The sequence below is a fragment of the Bactrocera oleae genome, chromosome 2 (assembly GCF_042242935.1).
Source record: "Bactrocera oleae isolate idBacOlea1 chromosome 2, idBacOlea1, whole genome shotgun sequence".
Classification (NCBI taxonomy): domain Eukaryota; kingdom Metazoa; phylum Arthropoda; class Insecta; order Diptera; family Tephritidae; genus Bactrocera; species Bactrocera oleae.
Genome location: NC_091536.1, coordinates 93,336,746 through 93,357,313, shown reverse-complemented (window position 1 = coordinate 93,357,313; position 20,568 = coordinate 93,336,746). Strand labels below are relative to the sequence as shown.

The following is a 20,568-nucleotide window of genomic DNA, read 5'->3' as shown; positions in this document are numbered from 1 at the left end:
TTTCCACGCCCACAAAACGCCATTAATCGAAAACCCATAAAATGCCATAGCTAAGCATTTAGTTAGGATATAAACCAATAATTTTGTACGGGGGACAATAGGCAATTGTAGTCAAAAATTTTTTTTAAATGAACGTTGCCTCGCCCTCTAATTGGTTTAATGTATATATCTTCTAAACTACTAAAGCTACAATAACCAAATTCCTAGGGACAAATCCTTTAAGAACCCTTACCACAGTCAGAAAATGGATCTAATCGTATTATAACCCTGTCTTCTCTCTATATGACGGGCTATAAATCAATAACTAAATGCGCCAGAGACATAAAATTTTATAACTAAAATTATACAAGAAAGGTTTGTAGGATTCAATGGGCGGGGCACCGCCCATATTTAGATCAAACCCCATATCTCGGGACATACTCGGCCGATTTCAACCAAATTTGGCAAGTAACATTCTTCTGACATTCCTATCTTACAGTACGAAAATGGGCTAAAACAAATGGACAAAATCCACGCCTACTTTCCATATAATACAATTTAAAATTTCATATGATTATTTCACTTTCCAATTTGCACAAATAGTGAATTAGAGGTGGCCCACCTTATGACCCAAAAATGTCAAATTCGTGCTTTACCTTTTCAAGCCCCCAACTACCCAATATGTGGAACACAGTTTCTATTGCAAAATTTTTATCAAAAATATTGCTCCTAGGTGATGGCTATTCGAGTTGATTTCAAATTTTTTAAATAACAAGCGATAGACGTGCTTTGATTTCTTTCTTATATTTCTACTATCACTCAAAGCACTTGAGAAGCATAGTGGCCTTATATTATTTCGACAATGCCAGCTTTTCCTGTCTACTAGCTGTTGTCGTGTCAAAAGTGAAATCAAATTTTATGTGAACATCATCATAATAAATTAGGCACTTGGTCATTAATCAGATTTTGAAACGGTGATATGAATAACCACTTTCTGATTGTGAAAATGTTGGGGCGACACTTTTGCGAAAAAAGTTGAACTTCATAGTTACAAAACTACTGCGGACGAAATCTTGAAATGTCAAATTTGGGTAATGTTTAGGTTCGGTTGGAAGAAGCCCAATGACACAGAGTCTAAGCCACAGTTAAGGTTTCACATGTCGAGTTCAGTAATTATGTTTTATTTTAGCTATGGGTTATCTATCCCGGCGAACATACTTGACAACCTAAGGCTTTGTTTGTGGTGGTAAAAATTATATTTGTAAACAATTCACTAAATTAACGAATTTAGAACCAGAACAAAAATTATTTAATATTCATTATATAATATTTGTATCTCTTTGTAAAGAGGGTTAAGTTCTTTAGACAAAAACTCCCATTTAAACAACACAGAAAACGTTTAGACTAAAAAGAAGACCAAAAAGAATAGTCCTTTTTTTTACATTACCAGTACCAGTACTTCAACTTTTTGCATTCTCACCACACTTCGAAATGATAAAGCAAGCGTACAGTTGAAAACCGCCAGTAAATAAAAAGTGAGTAAAAATTGAACTTCTGAAATACTCCGGAGGCCGCTGTCTAACTGTGTGGGTGGTGAGCAGAGATTTTATTTTTTTATGATTGCTATTGTTTCTTTAATGCTGTCATAGTTGCTGTTAGTTTTTTCCATATTTTATACAGTGAATTCAGCAAAGTTTTGTTCGCTTGTTTTTGTTAGCATTGATGTGTTTGTTTTAGAACTTCTCTGTGTTTGTGCAGATTTTTGTTTCGATTCTACTACAGCAAAAACTACAACAAAACCTCCTACAACTATCATCATAATGCAATGCAATGCCCACTCGAGCGGCGTTTATTCGAGCTCTACAACTTTGTGAGAACGATAAAAGGCTGCTGTTTGTTCCTGTTGTTTTTGTTTGAGCTCGTGGGCTAGCTTGCGGTGCTGTGGCATGCCTTAGCAGAATTACTGCTGTTGTTATTCGGTTTGGTTGGCTGGTTGTTTAGCAGCTTTAGCTCATAATTCAGCTAAAATTATAATCGTGATTAATTTCCCCCAGCAACGAGCTTTCCTGCCGCGGCCGATGCTTCCCGAGATGGGTTGGAGCTGCAGTCCAAGGCTCCACGCACTAGCCGCAGCTGCAGACACATAACTCGACGTAATTTACTGAGGCTTATTTGTTGCAACGATAACAACAGCAATAAAAACAACAAAAATAGCAATAACAACTATAAAACAACTAAAACAACAGCAACAGCAATTGCCATAACAAATAATTTCACACAAATTCTATCGGATATTTAACAGTTTACGCCGCAATTTCGTTGTTGTTGTTTTTTTGTGTTTTGCTCAATGTTTTAATGTGCATTTGCAGCAATTTCAATTCACCAAATATTTTTGGTTTGAACTTTTGACTATGATAAAGGAACAGCTGCGCTATTTAAATTCTAAACCAAATTTCTGTGGATTTCCATAATAAGTTTTTATTTACCGTAAAGTTTAATTGTGCATAAACACTGTTTTACTTTTATATTTGCTTGCCACAATAATTAAGTGTACTTTTCACACGCTCACGCTATGGTTCAAAATTATATACATATATTTTACAGTATAGTATAATTATATGTGGCACTCAACAATGTTTCAAACTTAAACAAAAGAGTTTGAAGTTTGAAATAAATATATCCTGACCTTGAATTCAAAAAAAATTGACAGGAAAAGTATAAAAAAGGTTAGCTATTTATATTATGTCTAGTCATCAATAATTAGTTTGTGCCACAAATTCTCTTATAATTTAATAGTAAATTATCTTCGGAACAAAGTTCATCCAAAATTTTTAAAAGTATTTACATTTTTTTTACTATTTATAGCAATCTTCAAATCACCAAATTTTATTACTTCTAAAAAAATGTGGCTACCGGCACAGATAAAATAAAAAACAAAAATTATTATATTAGATATATGAGGACTAGAGGAACGGATAAACGACTATCATTATATTCGAAAACCACAACAGTTCAATATTCATAGTTCAAGGAAATATGCTAACAATAATCTCTATAAGACACCGCACATATTAGTTTGAATTTCGATATAATCGAAAATATGAATGTCATTATATTCGTTATATTTGTGATCAATTATACTCGACCATTCTTGGACCTAGGTGCCCACATACTCGATGAAAACCAATTTCTTTAGAACAAAGCCATTGTAGAAATACTTGCAGCTGGTAACGGGTTCGCTATTTATGATCATATCATTTAAGTGGTTAGTGATGTGTCTTGCAAGATTACCGCTAGACTTGAAAGAATCTATACATATGTATTACTAACATAACACCGACTATTGTGCCGTAGAAGGTCAAAACTATGATTGTTTTTAAAAAAAAATACTCTACTATAGCTTTGTGTATCTTGGCTTACTTTAAAAAATCCAGTTCTGATCCGGTGGTGGAAAGAGCGTGGCCGCTTTTATATCGGCAAGGCTTCTAAGCTAAGAAACCAGAAAGTAATCAACGTCAATAAATATAAATGATTAAAAAATGACACTCAGGTCTCGACTTTAAAGGGCACACTTTGTTCTGTTTTTTTGAGTAAGTATTCACGAATCATGTATATATATAGCCTAAAAATTTGAAAATATTATATCCAGTTTTCTTCAAAAAACATTCCCAAAAATCAACTTGCAAAGGAGGTCGCACTATGTGTGCCTCTTAAAGTGTTTTATACTTCCTTAATGGAATAGATCTTTTGATAACCAATTTTTCCTAAACTATTTTTAGGATCTTACAACTAAGAAGAATAAGGAAATTTTTAATTAATTTAACTACTGTGTTTACAATTAAGCTTATATAAGACATTGTACTTACATACCAAGGGCTTAAAAGAAAGTATTCTTTCGCAAAAATTACGAAACAAAATCGATAAGCATTAAATTAAAGTGCACGTAAGTAGTTAGTTGGAAAAACGCAAAGGGACTTACCATTACCGGCAGCCAAGAGCAAAAGCAATCCGCAAGTAATTAAGCACTGCGTAAAATTGCTAATCCCGTTACCACAATTGCTGCTGCCACCGCACCGCACTTGGCGTTGGCTACGCGCCGAGCCGTTGCTGTGTGTGTGCCGCGCCGACGTTGACATCGTCACCTCACGCGCGTCACACTTGCAGGCCTGCAACGTGGGTGTCGACAGCGATAACGCGGAAACCACAACGGAGGCGTACGACGACACAAAGCCTCCAAGGGTGCGGCTAAGAGGCAATTTCATTGACCGCAAATTACAAGCAAACATTTGGTCGCCTGTTTTTACTGCCGCAATACACCGAAGCGCTTCAATCAAGCGACCGGCAGGCAGACGAATAGACGAGAGTTTCAAGACGGCGCGCTCGCCAAGTGTCAGGCAAAGTCAAGTTGTGTTGCACGTAGTCTTGGCGCAGCAAATGAATTGTATGGATTAAGCGGCGCGCAAACGTATGTTATTATGTGTGTTTGTATGTTTGTGTGTTGCCAATTGTGGCTTAAGCTAATGCGAGCACGTTTCGCCGCAATGTTGCCACAGACTGCAGCGGTTAAGATACGCACCACAAGCAAACACCACTAAGTTTGTATACAGTATAACTATACTAGTTTGTAATTGTTGTTGTTTTGGTTTTATGTTTATTTTTTCGCACTTGCCACACTCGTTCCTAGCCAAATTATTAGTTTTCTTACACACACGCACCGCCAACGCTGCTACTTAGGATGTGTGGCACGTCTAATACGGCTAATAAATGATCGAGCGCTCATGAAAGATGCGGGCGACGAGACGCGCTCTTGCGGCAGCACGTTTGCGTTTCTCTGTTGGCGGCAAAATTGAAAAATCACAAATTGATATTTTATGACAGACCAACAGGCGGACGCGACGCACAGACATCCAGCGAAAGTTGCGTTTGCGACGCGACGGACGTGTAGCCGTTAGAGCAGATAGTTTTTGTTTACTCTCTTTCACACTGAGTTTTTGTGTGTGGATGTTCACACTTCTTTTGCAGCTTAAGATTATTTTCTTTTTTCTTTTGTCTGCGCGGCACTCAGTTAACGGATACACACACTTTTGTTTCGACGGCACTCGGCTTTAAGCAAAAAATCATGTATGCTTTATCCCTTTGGTTATGTCGTTGCCTTAAATTGCCATTTCGCAAATAATAATTTAAGACATTACTGTTTACACGCGCGTTCAACACTTTAGTTGCATGCCGCAGCACTGTGTATTGCTGTTATATTCAATTTGCAAAATTCAAATGCCACAAATTTCACTCGCGCAGTTTCCGTCTCACAGTCACACGCACACACTTACACAGTTCGCCGTCTGCAGCGCGCTGATAATTCTGTGTGGCGGATGCGTGTTTTATTTGAATTATGTGGTCTTGCGTCGCGCGTTATAGCAGGCAGCTGATTATGGTTAGCGGTGAACAACTAATAAATGCAGCCTTCGTCTGCTGACAGATGCGTTGCATCCGCTGCCCTACTATGGATTTTCTGCTAATAATTACCGTTTGATTTTTGTTTTTGTAATTTCGAAATCTGTTACTGCAGCTTTTGCCGCCTTTGTGTTGTTGTTAAAGTTGTTGTTTTTGTAATTGCTGTATATTGTAAGCTATTACAAGCGCATACAAATTAATTAGCTTAAATCTGCGGCCACAGCGCGCGCATTATTAATAATTTCCTGCCGCAAAACACTTTCAATTTTCGCGCACCACTACATGCGCACATATATTTACTTAATAATTTACACATACACAATGTATATTTTTATTAATCGTAAACTGCTTTAATAGTTTTTGGTTTATGTTGCATAGATAGTGGTATATTTGTTTAAATCTGTAAAGATAAATTCTATTAGTTTTAAATTACAGTTGTGCTTTTTAAGTTAAAGCTGTCTTTATTACGAGTAATATTTAATATTGGAATATTTTCGTGGCATTCAGTTTAATATTAAGCACAATACTTGTTTATGATTTAAACTTTGTTAACAAAAAAATACTTTGGAAATATTATTCACTTTGAGGTAATTTGTAATATATTTTTATCATATAATTAATTACTAAATATTTAGTTAAAACCTTCAAGTAATTTTTTTTTTTAATTTTTTTTTATTGTAATTATTATTTTTACTTTGTTTTTAGTCCTATATTTTATTATTATTTTATATATATTATTTTAGTTTTATTTTATTTTATTATTTTTAATTTTATGTTATTTTATTTCATTTTACTTTATATAATTTAATTTAATTTAATTTTATTTTATTTTGTTTCTTGTTATATTTATTTTATTTTATTTTACTTTACTTTACTTTGTTTAAATTTCTTTTATTTTATTTTATTTTATATTATACTATTTTATTTTATGTTATTTTATTTTATTTTATTTTGTTTTTTTTTATTTTTTTAATTTTTTTTAACTTTATTTTATTATTTTATTTAATGTTATTATTTTTTACTTTACTTTATTTATTATATTATGTTTTATTATTTTATTTTATTTTATTTTGGTTCTTGCTATTTTGATTTTATTTTATTTTACTTAACTTTACTTTAATTTAATTTAATTTTATTTTATATTTTTATTTTAATTTATTTCATTTTACTTTACGTAATTTCATTTTATTTTATTTTGCTTTATTTTATTTTATTTTGTTTTTTTATTATTTTTTTTTTATTATTTTATATTATTATTTTATTAAATTTTATTATTTTTTACTTTACTTTATTTATTATATTATATTTTATTATTTTATTTTATTTTATTTTGGTTATTGCTATTTTGATTTTATTTTATTTTACTTAACTTTACTTTAATTTAATTTAATTTTATTTTATTTTATTTGTTTTTTTATTTTAATTTATTTCATTTTACTTTACGTAATTTCATTTTTTTTATTTTAATTTTTTTTTTATTATATTATTTTATTTTATTATTTTTTACTTTACTTATAATATTAAATTTTATTATTTTATTTAATTTTTTTGAATTAATTTTATTTTCTTTTATGTTTTTTATTTCATTTTATTCCATTATATTTTATTATCCATTTTATTCCATAATCAATTGTTTTTTCGCAATCTGCCATGCACAAAAAAATTTCGCTCCTATGATTTGTTCATTCCCAATTAGTTTTTGTTTTTGTTGCAAAAGCTTCACTCATAATATTTGCTCGAAAAATGGCACTTGTGCGCTTCATAACATTTCATGCACACACAGATTACAGCAGTCGTTTCTGCTCATTTTGCACTTCGTTCAGCTGTCAATTTCTGGCCACTCCTTCACTATTTCAAAATAAAATCCCGTCTCTTTGAAAGCACTGCTCATTTATATTTGACAACAGATGTTCGTTGTCTTTTCGCTGCTTGTGTGCACTATTTTATGTTTTTTCTTGATTTTTTGCTTTACTTCTCTCTGTAGTTGCTTTCAAACAAACTATGATTATTTCGATTCTCTTTGGTGATTTGTTTGTTTTGCTGCCAATTCGTTTACTTTCTCAGAGTAATGATTTTTGTTTGGTTTATTTTTCTTGTTGTTGTTGGCGGTGTTTTATTTTCTCATCACAAGTAATTGTCTACTCAAATTTCAACAAAGTATTCCCTTCGGTCCTTATTTGCCAGTTCAATGGTTCATTTATTCGTCAATTTCATGATGTGTGACAAACTGAAAGTGAGATCAAAAAAGGGGAGAAAATAGTTTAGTTCACATTTTATTACTGTGGCAAAAGAAGAAAATTGTGAAGGTTAGGAGCATTATGAACATGTATATGAATATTTTGGCAATAAATGATTTTTATTGGTTTCTATGGATGGAAAAGCAAATATTTGCGCAAAATGTGGGTATCAAATGCAGCAGAAACTTTTTAGATTTGTAACAAAAACATAAACTTCACTTTAGAGTTAGTGACTAATTTATTTATTCTAAATATTATATTATGTGTAGACAGTAAAGAAAAAAACAAGCAAAACTAGAGTTTTGAAATATGACGTAATTTTGTTAATTAGAAAATATTTGTGTAAAAGTTTTCTTAATCTTATTCACATATATACCCAAACAATAAGACCGCGGTACTAATACAAGGATTCCAATGATACATCTAGGACCTGTCCTTTTCTCACTAAGAAGCTGCTCATTTGTCGGAACGGCCACGGCTATCGGGCCACTATAGCATTTAGCTGCTATACAAACTGAACGATCGGAATTAAGTGCTTGTATGGAAAACTCTTTCGTTTGACGAGGTACTTATCTTCACGAAATTTGGCATGGATTATTATCTAAGACAATAATGCAATCTCCGAAGAAATGGTTAAGATCAGATCACTTTATCATATAGCTGACATACAAATTGAACGATCGGAATCAAGTTCTTGTAAGGAGTCTTAGTACTTGTGAAAGTATTATAGCTTCGGCGCAACCAAAGTTAACGTTTTTCCTTGTTTGCATAACTAATGATAACGTAAGATGTCAGTAATGTACCAACGAATTCTTTGAAATTATTTAAAAATAAATATAAAAATTTAAAAAAGACTTAAATAATAATGATTATTGAATATTGCGCCTAATTGTAGGTATCGTTTTTATCTTTAGTATAACTGATAATTTTTAAGTGCTATTAGAAGGTAGTACAGCATAACTAGAGAGTTAAGCATTTTCTTAATTTTATCTTATTTCGAAGCTCGATATTCCTACTCACACTTATGATCATTATATATCAGCCCACAATCACCTTTTTGTACTCTCACATCTAACAACAAATAATCAGATTGTTTTACTTTTATAATTTTTCTTCCACTGCATATTTGCTACTTAAAAATTATTCTCCGACTTTTTATAAGAAGCTTTCAGTTTATAAATAGAATGGTTGTAGCGTAAATATTTCATAATTGGTAATTAAAATTCCAAAAACATTTTACACATGTCTTTAAGCGACCGAAACTTAAGCAAAACAATAATATTCTTTATACCACACTCGCATAAATCAGTCGTATTTAAGAGCAATTTATGACTCAAGCACGAATAAAACAGCCGCTTCGCGAAACGCACACTCAACATGTTGACAGGCAACTGAATGCGGATAATTTTACAGAGCCGTGTTGTATGCTTGAGCACAAATTGCAAAAAAAGCCACAACCCACAAGTTGATTATGTAGAAAGAACAGAAGAGTTAGAAAAATGCAAGCAAAACAAACACAAATCAAGCACGCATTTAGGCTCAAATCAACCCCAATCCATTCATTTGAGCAAGCACACGCTTATTTGAGGATTGAGCGCGAATTAGATTGAAGAGTTACTGAGAAAGTGGACACTTAATGAGACCACACAAAATAAGGTACCCAAACCTCATTATAAATGGATTTATCTATATTAAGAAATAAAATCTGTATATTTTTGGACAACATCGATCTTATATACACAAAAATTTCGAAAAATAAAACTTTAAAATAATCCTTTTATCTTACTATCGTGTCTAAACAAAAAATTTCTGTTTGTTTTTGTAGCTTCCGAATCGAAATTCTTGAATAATACGACTTTATAATATTGCTGTTACCTCATGTCAGGCGATCCACCACTTTTACATCTAGGAACAAACTTTCAAAACTGTTATTTCAAGGAAATTCAATCGAAGTAGAATTATCTTGATACTGTAACTATACTATACGTGTTATAAGTAAATGATATTATATGAAAGGCTTTCTTATATCAGAAACACTCTTAGACCTTAGAATTACCTTCTGAGGAACAATCAAATCAGAAAATAACGTTTCCACTTTCTTTCCTTCTGCCTCGAAATAAAACTTTGCGTTCAATCTGTGAACCGTTCGGTGGAGGTTGTAATTGATCAGTACCCAATCGGAGTTCACACGCTAAGATTAAAAATTTTGTCGAAGGTCAGTTATAGAAGGTTCTTGAAAGAAGAGGTGGTAAAATCATTTCAACACATCTTTCTTGACTCTCCCGTCTTTGCACATTGAAGGCTAAAATACCTTGGATCTTCTTCCTGATCCTCCAGAAGGCATCAGTCATCATAGACGTTACTTTAACTAACCCATACAACGTTTTAATTTTCGGATTTTGCATTTAGTAGAATTCGAGCCGAAAATTCACTAAATGGTAAACATACCCGTTGATAGACTGTTTGAGAGGGTAATGAGCGAAAAGATGGATGATTTCCACGTGCAACATTAAGTCCAACCAAGAGAAAGAGGTGGAGTGCTTACCGTGTTTATTCTAACCAACCAAATCTGCCGCTTTCCCTTGGAAAACCCATATACATTTTTAATTTAAAAGCAATTAATTATAATATTTTAATATATATTAATTTAAATATATATATATAGTTCACGTTTATTATATGAAGTTTCCAAGCAAATCACTTTGCACCCTTTTCCATTCGAGTGAAAAGAATCTACATATATACTCGTATATGATATGAAACATTTGAATGTTGCTAAACACATGTTGCACCGCTTTTGTTGACTGGAAGTCCCACGGCAACAACACAGCTGGCAGCCGTAGGCCATTAGGAGCTTGTAAACATGCCGCGTGCTTGACGTTGCAGGGGGAAGAACAATCGCGTTGCAAGTGTGTTTATTTATTGCTACTTCATGCCACTCGGCGTCGTTATTGTCGATGATATGTCAGCAGCAGTGGTGGCAGCAGCGATGTAGGCGGCTAATTTTAAACTTGCCTTGTTGTCGCGTTGCGTCACACAGGAAGGAAGTGGATTTGTTGATTTTAAATAAAACCGGGATACTTTGGCTGCGCTTGCCGCCGTATGACCGCACATGTGCACGCGTGTGGTGTGTTAAACAGCGTGTCGCATGCGCTGCGAGTCGGACGGTGTGAATGGTGTCAGTAGCAATAAGAGGCATAAGAAGAGGAAGAAGAAGAAAAAATAACAACCAAAACGATGAAAACAGCAAAAGCGCTCAAACTGGAAAGCCATTGCGAGCAGCTGATATTTTTAATAGCAAAAAAATTAACTCTTTAAGGTCGAAAGGCGACGGTAAAGAAGCACCGGAAAATAGCGGGGGCTTATGTGGCAACAATCAAGTGGGTGTGACCGCCGCTGTGTAACAATAACAAATGCAAAGTAAACATGTTTAGAAATTCTCTGTCAGACATTTGCTGATTGTTTTCCGTTTATTTTATTTTATTTTTATTTTTTCATTTTGCTTTCATTATACTCTTTCTATTATGAGCAATATTTATTCATAATCATTGTTTGCTTTTGTAGCCGTTGCACACCCTGGCCTATGCCAAACGATGTTTTTTGGAAGGGGTAAGGGTTCACGAGCTGTTGAAGTGTTGACGTGCTATAACGGTAATTATGGAGGCTGGTGACGTGAGCGCGTGTGAGCGATTGAAGGGTGTAAATCAATTTGTAAAATATTTATAAGGGTGAACTAAATGCAGGTGAAGTACCAACAGTTGCACAGCTGTGCAAAAATTTGCACTTATAGAAAATAATTTTGAAATATTTATTGACTTACATATATTTCCAAAATTAAATACAGCTGAGAATGATTCACCACTAATATACATATATTAGTAAAGAATTTTATCCCAGAAAAAATTAATTTTCAGATTTTCCCTTTTGTTGTTATCATGTGAAGTTTTCGAGGTGTTTATTATGTTTTACGTTTCAGCAAACTTGTTGAAAATACCATCTTAATTAGCACAGTGTTTTACAATATGATTCTATCTAATTTCAAAGGTTCTCATTTAGATATTATTCTCATTAAGTGCTAATTCTCCTAAGAATAATAATTAGTCATATATTTTTGAGTTTATTTGCACATCAGTTAACAATTAACATTTGTTGTAACAGTCAACTTCCGCAAAAAAAGATTGCCAAACTTTAGTAAAAATCGGTTCTAATTATAAAGAAGCACGTGTCTCATCTTCTCATTAGTTAAAAACAGCAGCTGATGGTTACTAGCTTGTTTAACTAGTACAACAATTATTTTAATATTAAAATTCAGCACTAGTCGGTTTAATTAACAATTTGTTATTACATAACATATTTAATCGTTTGTTGAAACTTTAAACGCGTTTTTTTCGAAACATTGTTCTTACAGTTGGCCTACGTGATACAAAAATTCTACCGATTGGGCTGAAATTGAATATGATATTCTACTCATCAATAGCTTTCGCAGGAAGTAGGATCTTTTTTTAACGCCACCCTTCCAATTTACAGACCAATTTTTACTTTAAAAAAGTCACTTCTTTTCAACTTTATTTTTGATTTATCAACTAAAGTGTTAAAACGTAGTTCCAACCAATAATACAAGCTTACAGAACAATAAACTTTTTGATTTTGTTATTTCAGATGTCCTCAAGCGACCAAATCGCCCGGAGCCAGCCACATTCTTTTTTGCGACGCTCACGAAATAACAAGTTTCAAAAAAAAAAAATTATTAATAATAATAATAAAAATAATTTTTTTGTACACTCTGAGATACCATTTATAATGTATTACAAAATGAAACTCAAATCAAACTTTGTAACATACAGACGAAAACGTATGTATTGTATATACATAAATGATCCCTTTGACAAGTTGAGTCTATTTAGGTATACCCGTCTGAGCGTCCGTCTATACGCGTCCGTTTCTCAAGATGCTGCTCATTTGTCAGAACCGCCGCTATCAGACCACTATAAGATATAGCTGCCAAACAAAGTGATCTTTCAAAATCAAGTGTGTGATGGAAAACTTGTTTATTTGTCAAGATATCTGCCAGAAATTTAGCGAGCTTATTGTCCTAGGTAACTCTATAATCTCTGAACAAATTATATACATTGAACTTCAGTCATCATTCAGTAAACTATTTACCATTATAGCTGATTCCCCCCCCAAATTATACGAGTATTACTTTCAAATGAATAATTATTTTATGTTTAAGGGAGTATTCTAGATTTTCAAAAAATTGCGTTTTTTTTATATTTTCAAAGTTTAACTATTTAAGGAAATGTCTACGGAGGATTTTGAAAATTTAAATTATTTTCGGTGATATAGACATTTTACTGACCCGGTCTTCATACTGGTTCGGCTGGGTCTAATCGAACAAAAGACTTTGACCGATTTACTTGAAATTTTCAGAGAATCTTCTTAGACCTCTCTCAAGTATGAACTAGCTCTTCCCCAAATTTCAATTTTTAATATTTAAAAAAAAAAGTAGAATAAAAAAAAAGGTAAAAAAAACCAGTTTTTTTTTAAACAGTCGCCATTCTGTAAAAAAAAAAATTTTTTTCCTATCACTAGTTTGGACAATTGCGATATCACTGCAGATGGATAATATATATTTTTTTCATTTCAGGTGACTAGGAGGTCATGAAATCATGGTTATGCTCATGTACCAATCTTTTGAGACCCTCCACTTCCTCAGCTACCAGTTATTTAAATTTTAAACTTTTTTCAAATTTTTTTCTGTGCTCTTGTAACATTAATAGATAACTAATAAAAAAAATCGAGACATAAATATTGATTGCCTTTTTTTGACGACACTTTAAAAATTATCTAAAATTCATGTATCCAGGCGAGAATACCTCCTTAAATAGACCAGACCTACAGAAAAAATACTTATACAGGATTGCTCGAAAAATAAGCAGAGTTTTAACTCCTAACATGAGCTTCAATATATTTTGCTATTTACTAACGAATTAACTTTAGATCTTCCATAGACCTGAATAATAGATAACTGAATGATAGCGGCACTTCTCTGAGTTAAATTCTAAAACTTAAATCCCCAAAAATTTAGAATTGTGATATTAATAATCTCTGATTATAAATAATGATTCAAAGATCTCTCAAGTACTTTTTTTTTTAAATCCTTTTGCAGTTGATTTGGCACGAGTGAATTCAGATGACATAATTTACTTACATTCACAGTTGAATGAGCATATCTCAAGCCTATTTACGCTGACTAGAGAGTTACAAACGTACAGATAAGTTATTGTCAATGCCCACAAAAGTACTTCTGCGTCCGCCACCACCCACCGCATAACATTTTTTACCCAACAACAACTGTGTGCCATTCTAATGACTTCATCTCCCTACAAGGCTTTCGTAGCAGTTAGCAATTTAACGGCGCTTTCACAGTTACAACGACGCGAGTCGCTTCTGCGCTACGCCTTCGACCGTGCCACATTCTTTTAGCATAAACTCATTTTGTGCCATTCAAAGACAAAAGCGCTGAAAATGGAGTAGGAAACGGGAGCAAAGCATTGAAATCCCATCTGCATTAGTGTTTCTCATATTTATACATATCTATGTATATGTATGTGTATTATGCCTGTGTCAGTGTCTAGAGCAGAGCAAAGATGAGTTTAATGATGTTGCCCCGATGTCAACCGCTTAGACGTACTTATATATGTATTTCTTGCTATACAAGTGTGCTATGTTGTTTCCTTTTGTTTTTGTTTCCTTTCTCTATAGCGCTCACACCACTTCTAACTCCCCCATTCAATAGACTCGCTAGCGACTCATCAAATTTGAATGTTGCAACATTTGTGTTTATTTAAGTTTCAATTACGCTGCAACAATGCCATGGAGTGCCTCAGCCTGCTGTCAGCTATTATACAATTGCCTCATAATTTCGCGTGTATTTGTGTGTATATATGTGTCTCCGCGTGTGTCTCCTTTTCTCGGTCTCACTATCTGTGATTGGCATGCAGTTCAGGCGAAATGTTGCACGCTCACCATATGCCGCAACATGTGTGCGCTGTTTTGTTGTTTTTGCCTTTCTCTTGCCATAACATATTCATAAGCATACACTGCACACCGCACAACATACTTAGGCAGCTTCTCAAGTTGTCAGCAAAATGGTAGTCAAATAAACATTTCCAGCGCATTGCTCCCATTTTTTGTGTTGTTGCTGCTTTGTCTTATTTATAACTCAGGCATTTGCAGCAATGTTACGCAGAAACATTCATCATTGCGGGTGCAACGCTTGCTTTGGAGTATCTGTTGCAAAAAGCAACTAACTGACAGCACCTCTGGCTGTCATATGGAGTGGTATACATGCTATTATATAAATATGTATGTATTCGTATTTGCCTGCAGGAGACCACCGTCTGTTGCTAATGTCTACTACGGTGTCTACTGGCAACGCATCACTGCAGCAACAGCCAAACGTCAGCCACGAGCCGCCTACGGCTCTGTTGCAACCTCATGAGCCACACTTGCCACACGCGACAGTCTTCCACACTTACACGTACATACATATATCTGCAAATGATGTATTTTTCATTCTTCATACACCTCCCTTTCAACCTGTCGCTATCAACCACAACTCATCCGTGTGCCGATCGCCCATTTCGCCGACTGATCCATTTCGCTTTGCTATCAAATAAATAAACGCATCAAATTTGACGTTAACCGCCGTCATAGTCGTCGTTGCTAATCGCAGCCATAGCCTCAGCCCCAAGTGTTAACCGCAGATTATGCCATTCAAAATTCAATTTCAAATGTTGCAACTTCCAATGTTGATGGCAAATTGGCGGCTGTTGCCACAGCCTTAGCGTCATAATTGTACTGGAGTTGGCTGTGATGGGCCTGACTGTCTCCTTAGCAAAAAATGAATGACTTTTATTTGTATATTTATTCTCATCGCCTCGCCTTGTTTTCGTTTTTGCTTTATTTTATTTTGCGCATCATGTGAAAGTCTCATTCTCATTGATTCCCCCTTTTGTTAGTTTCTTTGTACAGTGTGGGCATCTTAATTTCGCATAGCGGAATTCTTGCATGCTGCGTTGACTTTTATGCGTTTTGTGTTGGACAAATTTCAAAAGCGCAGTGGCTCTTGTTCAAGAATTTTCTATTAAAAATTGATAAAAAGTTATGAAAAATAATTTTGAGTATAACTAGAGAATTTCATATTCATGAGTACAAATCAGCTAGAGAACCGAAAATCGTCAATAAAAATTATTTCGAATATCATTTCTAATAATAATTATAAAGATTGCTCTAATCAAAAGTTTATGGAACAGTTTTTTATTAGCTAACCATTAAAAACTTTCGGGGAGTCCATAAAAAAGCCGATAACAGAATTCGCTCCAGTGGACATTAGTGCGTTCGTTTTTACTGAGAAATAGGTTCTTTATTATTGAGAATTATTGTCTCCAGCTGTGTATGCTTGTATAATAATAACCGACCAAATGTCGAATCGATGTCACTAGCTTAGACGCTGCTCTCTTTTAAAAAAATGTACATTCAGAAACAACAACAAAGATAGCTACACAAAAGAGCATGCTGATACCTCACTAAAGTGTCATAATCGCTCTCTTTTACATTTTAGGCAAGTTGTACTATTGTGAACGGCTCAAAACAAAATTTGCAAAGTAAAGAATGTTTTATTTAATTAAGTTGATGGATTATTGATTCGAAATAAATTATAATTTTATCTTAAGAAAACGTAAGACAAAGCGGTTACCTTTTCAGTGCTGGCAGTCTGTTTAAACAGCTTGTATAATGTGTCGATTGGCTATTCAATAAGGCTTGGAAAATCGAAAATTGTCAGTATTTCAATATAAAGATGTTACAAACATATACCTGAGTATATGCACATAGTTTTGAAAGTGTTCACTTGAATACAAGAGCTTGTCGGCCCATCTAAAAAGGCACCTCTGCCTTGCAAACATACGCTACATTAGAAGATGCTCCCACATAGATATTTATATGTATGTCAATTTGTATGTCGATTTGTACAAAGTTGTTGCACAACTTTTATGAAAGTGTTTATTACCATAAGTATAGGCGATAGCAGGGAATAGAATGCTTGCTAGTAATAACAACACATACCATATACAAGTATAACAATGTCATCAACATATGAATATAGACGACAAAACATAAAGTAAAATTAGAAAGAACATTGGAACGGTAGAGTTTATTGTAACTATTGTAACAGAAGTGCATGTATGTAAAAGTACTTTTCTATAATTTTTAGTTCTACACATACTTACTTGTAAGCCTCTAAAAAGTGCTGAGATGTGATAAAGTAAGCCTATGTACACTGAGACGATGTATAGTTATACAAAAAAACTCACCACACCGGTATAAGAAGTAAATGGCATGAAAGTTCCTGCCGTTATAACACCTATATATATATATATATATTTAGATACCATAGGTTCACTTAAGGATAACTGCCTTATCAGTCAATATTAATTAAAAAATTGACGTGCTTAAAAATCTATCGAATTCGGATCATCCATTCCTTTCGCGAACCTGCTCTTTTTCATGCTTCATCAATATATGCATAAATAATTAATGTAAAGAGGGTCAGTAAAATTGACAGAAGTCCCTAAAAAATTTCAAATCAGGGTCAAAGCAACTACCTAAGGCTAAACGCTATAGTATTCTGATATAAAAATTGTGCAGTTGTGATGAACAATGGCATATTTTGTGAAGATATCTTGTCAAATAAAGAACTTTTCATTCGTTGACTTCATGACTTATAAACTTCATGACTAACTTAATGTATCCTGTTCAGGGTATAAAGATACCACACTCATCCCTTTGGCCGACCCTCTAGAAATAATACTTCTTTGTGATTATAGAAGATCTCATAGGCTTTGTTTCAACAACCCCGGGAACAAGAATCAAGACTAAACAAAAAATTGTTTGATAATAACTAATGTAGAAACTGAAGATCTTACTTACCAAATCGCTTCAGAACTGCGAGATCTCTACGTGCCCTCAATCAAAGTAAATAACATGACGTGCACAGTGTCACAATTACACATCATTACGTTGTAAATAAATAATTACGTGCTATATCCTCTCATTCAAAAATTGCTTCCGAAGGAAAGAGTTTAGTAATTTAAGCTAGCCGAGAATTCGAGCTGTTAAAAAGCATGTTGGATTGCTAAAATAATTCAATTTCGATTTCACTTATGCATATGACAAAGCTGTCAAAATGCTCGCTTGAAACATCAAGAGCTACTATCAATATGTGTTTGTAACATAGCTAATTGCATTCCTTCATTTTGCTTAAAAATTTAATTTTTATACTGCCACATATTGCCTTACACTTGTTTGCTCAAATATTTGCTATTCGCTGGACATGTTATTGAAAGCACGTCAACATCAGAAGTCACTGACTGACAGTCCCAGACATCAATTTGGATATGCCATACATATGTATGTGTTTGTTAAGCAGATAACAGTCGCGCCACCCCCTCAAGGCACAAGTCAATGCCAGACAAATGGTTAAAATACGACAGAAAAATTTTACACATTAATTTACACATATGTATATATGTGCTCCTCTACATTTATACATGTATATAAACATACTAATACATACTTGTGTGATTTCTTTTCAAGCAGAGATATTTGTATGTGTATGTGCCGTGTGTACAACCACTTAGAATTCGCAGACGCTGAAGTATTTTTTCTAGCGAAAACCAAAGTAAGCATAAATGCATAAAAACATAAAAACAAAACGTTATTGTTATTTTTAGTCATAAAAAATGTTTTGGCATAATGGATGTGCATTAGCTTGGCTAATGAATACAATGAACATAAATTTATGACGCTTCAATATTCTGCTGTTTATTGGTCTAATACAAAATTCATAAAAGCAAATATATGTAATATATGTACTTGAGAATTCCCTGTAGGAAAGTGCGAAAGAAATTTCACTCGCAGTGGTAGTGACAGTTAAATAATTTCGTACTAATTCGTGCAAGCCTTAAAGTATGCTTGAAAAATCAAATTAATTGTACAGATTCTCTTAAAAATTCTAGTAAAAAATTTATAATAAACTCTATAATGGCTGTACATAAAAAATATGTAAAAAAGTAACTCAATGACACTATATTTAGGTATTTAGATCAAGGCTTTGAACCAACGGCAGGTACTACTTTAATATAACGAGAGAACTTTTGATTTTGAAATCACTTCTGGCCTACAAAAAAAGTTTTCAAAGGGATATCGTCGTCTCTTTGAAAAACACTATTAATCCTTAGTTAGCTTATATGGCATGGTATCGTTATATGGTAGCTAAGCACAGTTTTGATGCCCTACACATTTCTTTAAATTTGAATATATTTCAAGAGCTTCAATAAAAAGAAGAATGTAAGCAGATTGTTTGTAGGTGTAAATATAATATGTTCACAAAAGCAAGAAACTCAAAGATTTTATGCAGCCAACATATTTTTATATGATATAACCTATGTATATGCCTTTATATAAATTTATTTATACACGTATATTATTGTTCACCCAAATTTGCCTCTTCGCCGTATAAACGATGAAAGTTGCCCAAATTTTGTTCAAAAGTATTTGAACCGCAATTAATGTACACCTAATTAATAACTGTCAACAGCAGTAAACTTAAGGCACAAAATAACAATAATCTCAATAAGCTCGTCAGAATAAGTAAATAATGCTGTGCTAGCGGATTAGCGCAAAATCAGTGTTCGCAATTAAAACCTGATAATGATTTTGACACATGCCAATCAAACTTAGAAATATTCGCAGCACATTTGGCTGAAATTAGTTCCATCATATTTGAAAAGCAGCTTTGTAAGGGATTACCACGTGTTCTTAGACTTGAATATGTCAATTGCTTTTATAGTTTTGGGTTTCTATAATACATACTATTGGAGTTTATTATGTGAAACTTTTCTCGAGAATGTAAAATATGAAGCATACAAACTGTATGAAAGGAAAGTTATGTGACCCAAAAAGTCTTGGAATATTAATATTAGAGGAGATTGAGATATTGAGTGATAGTTTTGAAGAGGATATAACGAATATGGCACTAAACGACGCCTACTAATAAAAATATTAGTTTGATACTGATCACTTACTAGTCGAAAGTAGCATACAGAACCTATTTATATTTAGACCAAACTTTCTGGCTAGGTTAAAAACTCTTAACTTTAGCAAAATAACTGAATTTATTTTAATTATTTGAAGTAGAGCATGGAAGTGAACTAAAATGGATATTGGTACAACCCAGCCCAGTGTTTCATAGTGTAATTTATAACCAGTAATTTATTATAATAGTTTAACATATTTATATTAATTTTTACTATTAATGTAGATTACCTTAAACCACCTGTTCTCCTAAAGGTAGGCTATAATTTTAAGCAGCACAGCAAAACATATTTCACTATAAATTTGTTTCCTCAGGGTAATATTTCTTATTATTATTGAGTATTTCTTTTAACAGATTTTAGGCAATAATATTCAAAGAAACGGGTTTCGAAATTAAATTGCGCAATCTGCAAATCTATACAAAAAGCATAACAATACCACAACGCCAACTAGCGCATATTTAAAGTAAATTTAAGCGAAAATTTCCGAAAAATTTTCTTGAATTTAGGACCACGAGCGCATAAACGAAAGTTCATATCTATTAGCTACAGGATATTTCGTGATGTTAATTTGGGTTTTTCTTATGAAAATATGATATAGCTTAGACCACAGCGACATATGACTTATGTTTTATTTCAAATATGAAATCATTGACGGAAAAGCTTAAATAAACAAGAACATTTTGGTATATAAATAATAGTTTTATACAATTTTATAGTTGTAGCAACTGTTTTGAGATTTT

The 20,568-nt window shown here is 33.2% G+C and overlaps 1 protein-coding gene across 4 annotated transcripts in view; it reads right to left on the bottom strand.

Moving 5' to 3' along the window:
* The window catches only part of LOC106622512 (beaten path IIa), a 173,316-nt gene that overhangs the window by 102,321 nt on the left and 50,427 nt on the right, over nucleotides 1-20,568 (bottom strand). The window contains exons 1-3 of one of the 4 annotated variants that reach the window (XM_036356960.2): nucleotides 8,688-9,063; nucleotides 7,403-7,657; nucleotides 3,959-5,830 (exon numbers count right to left, since the gene is read on the bottom strand). In XM_036356960.2, coding sequence (XP_036212853.2) covers nucleotides 3,959-4,265 — 307 coding nt within the window. In that variant the 5' untranslated portion in view covers nucleotides 4,266-5,830; nucleotides 7,403-7,657; nucleotides 8,688-9,063. Of the gene's footprint in view, nucleotides 1-3,958; nucleotides 5,831-7,402; nucleotides 7,658-8,687; nucleotides 9,064-20,568 lie in introns of those variants that run through there. The other 3 variants (XM_036356962.2, XM_036356961.2, XM_070106024.1) reach the window with 3 other exon arrangements.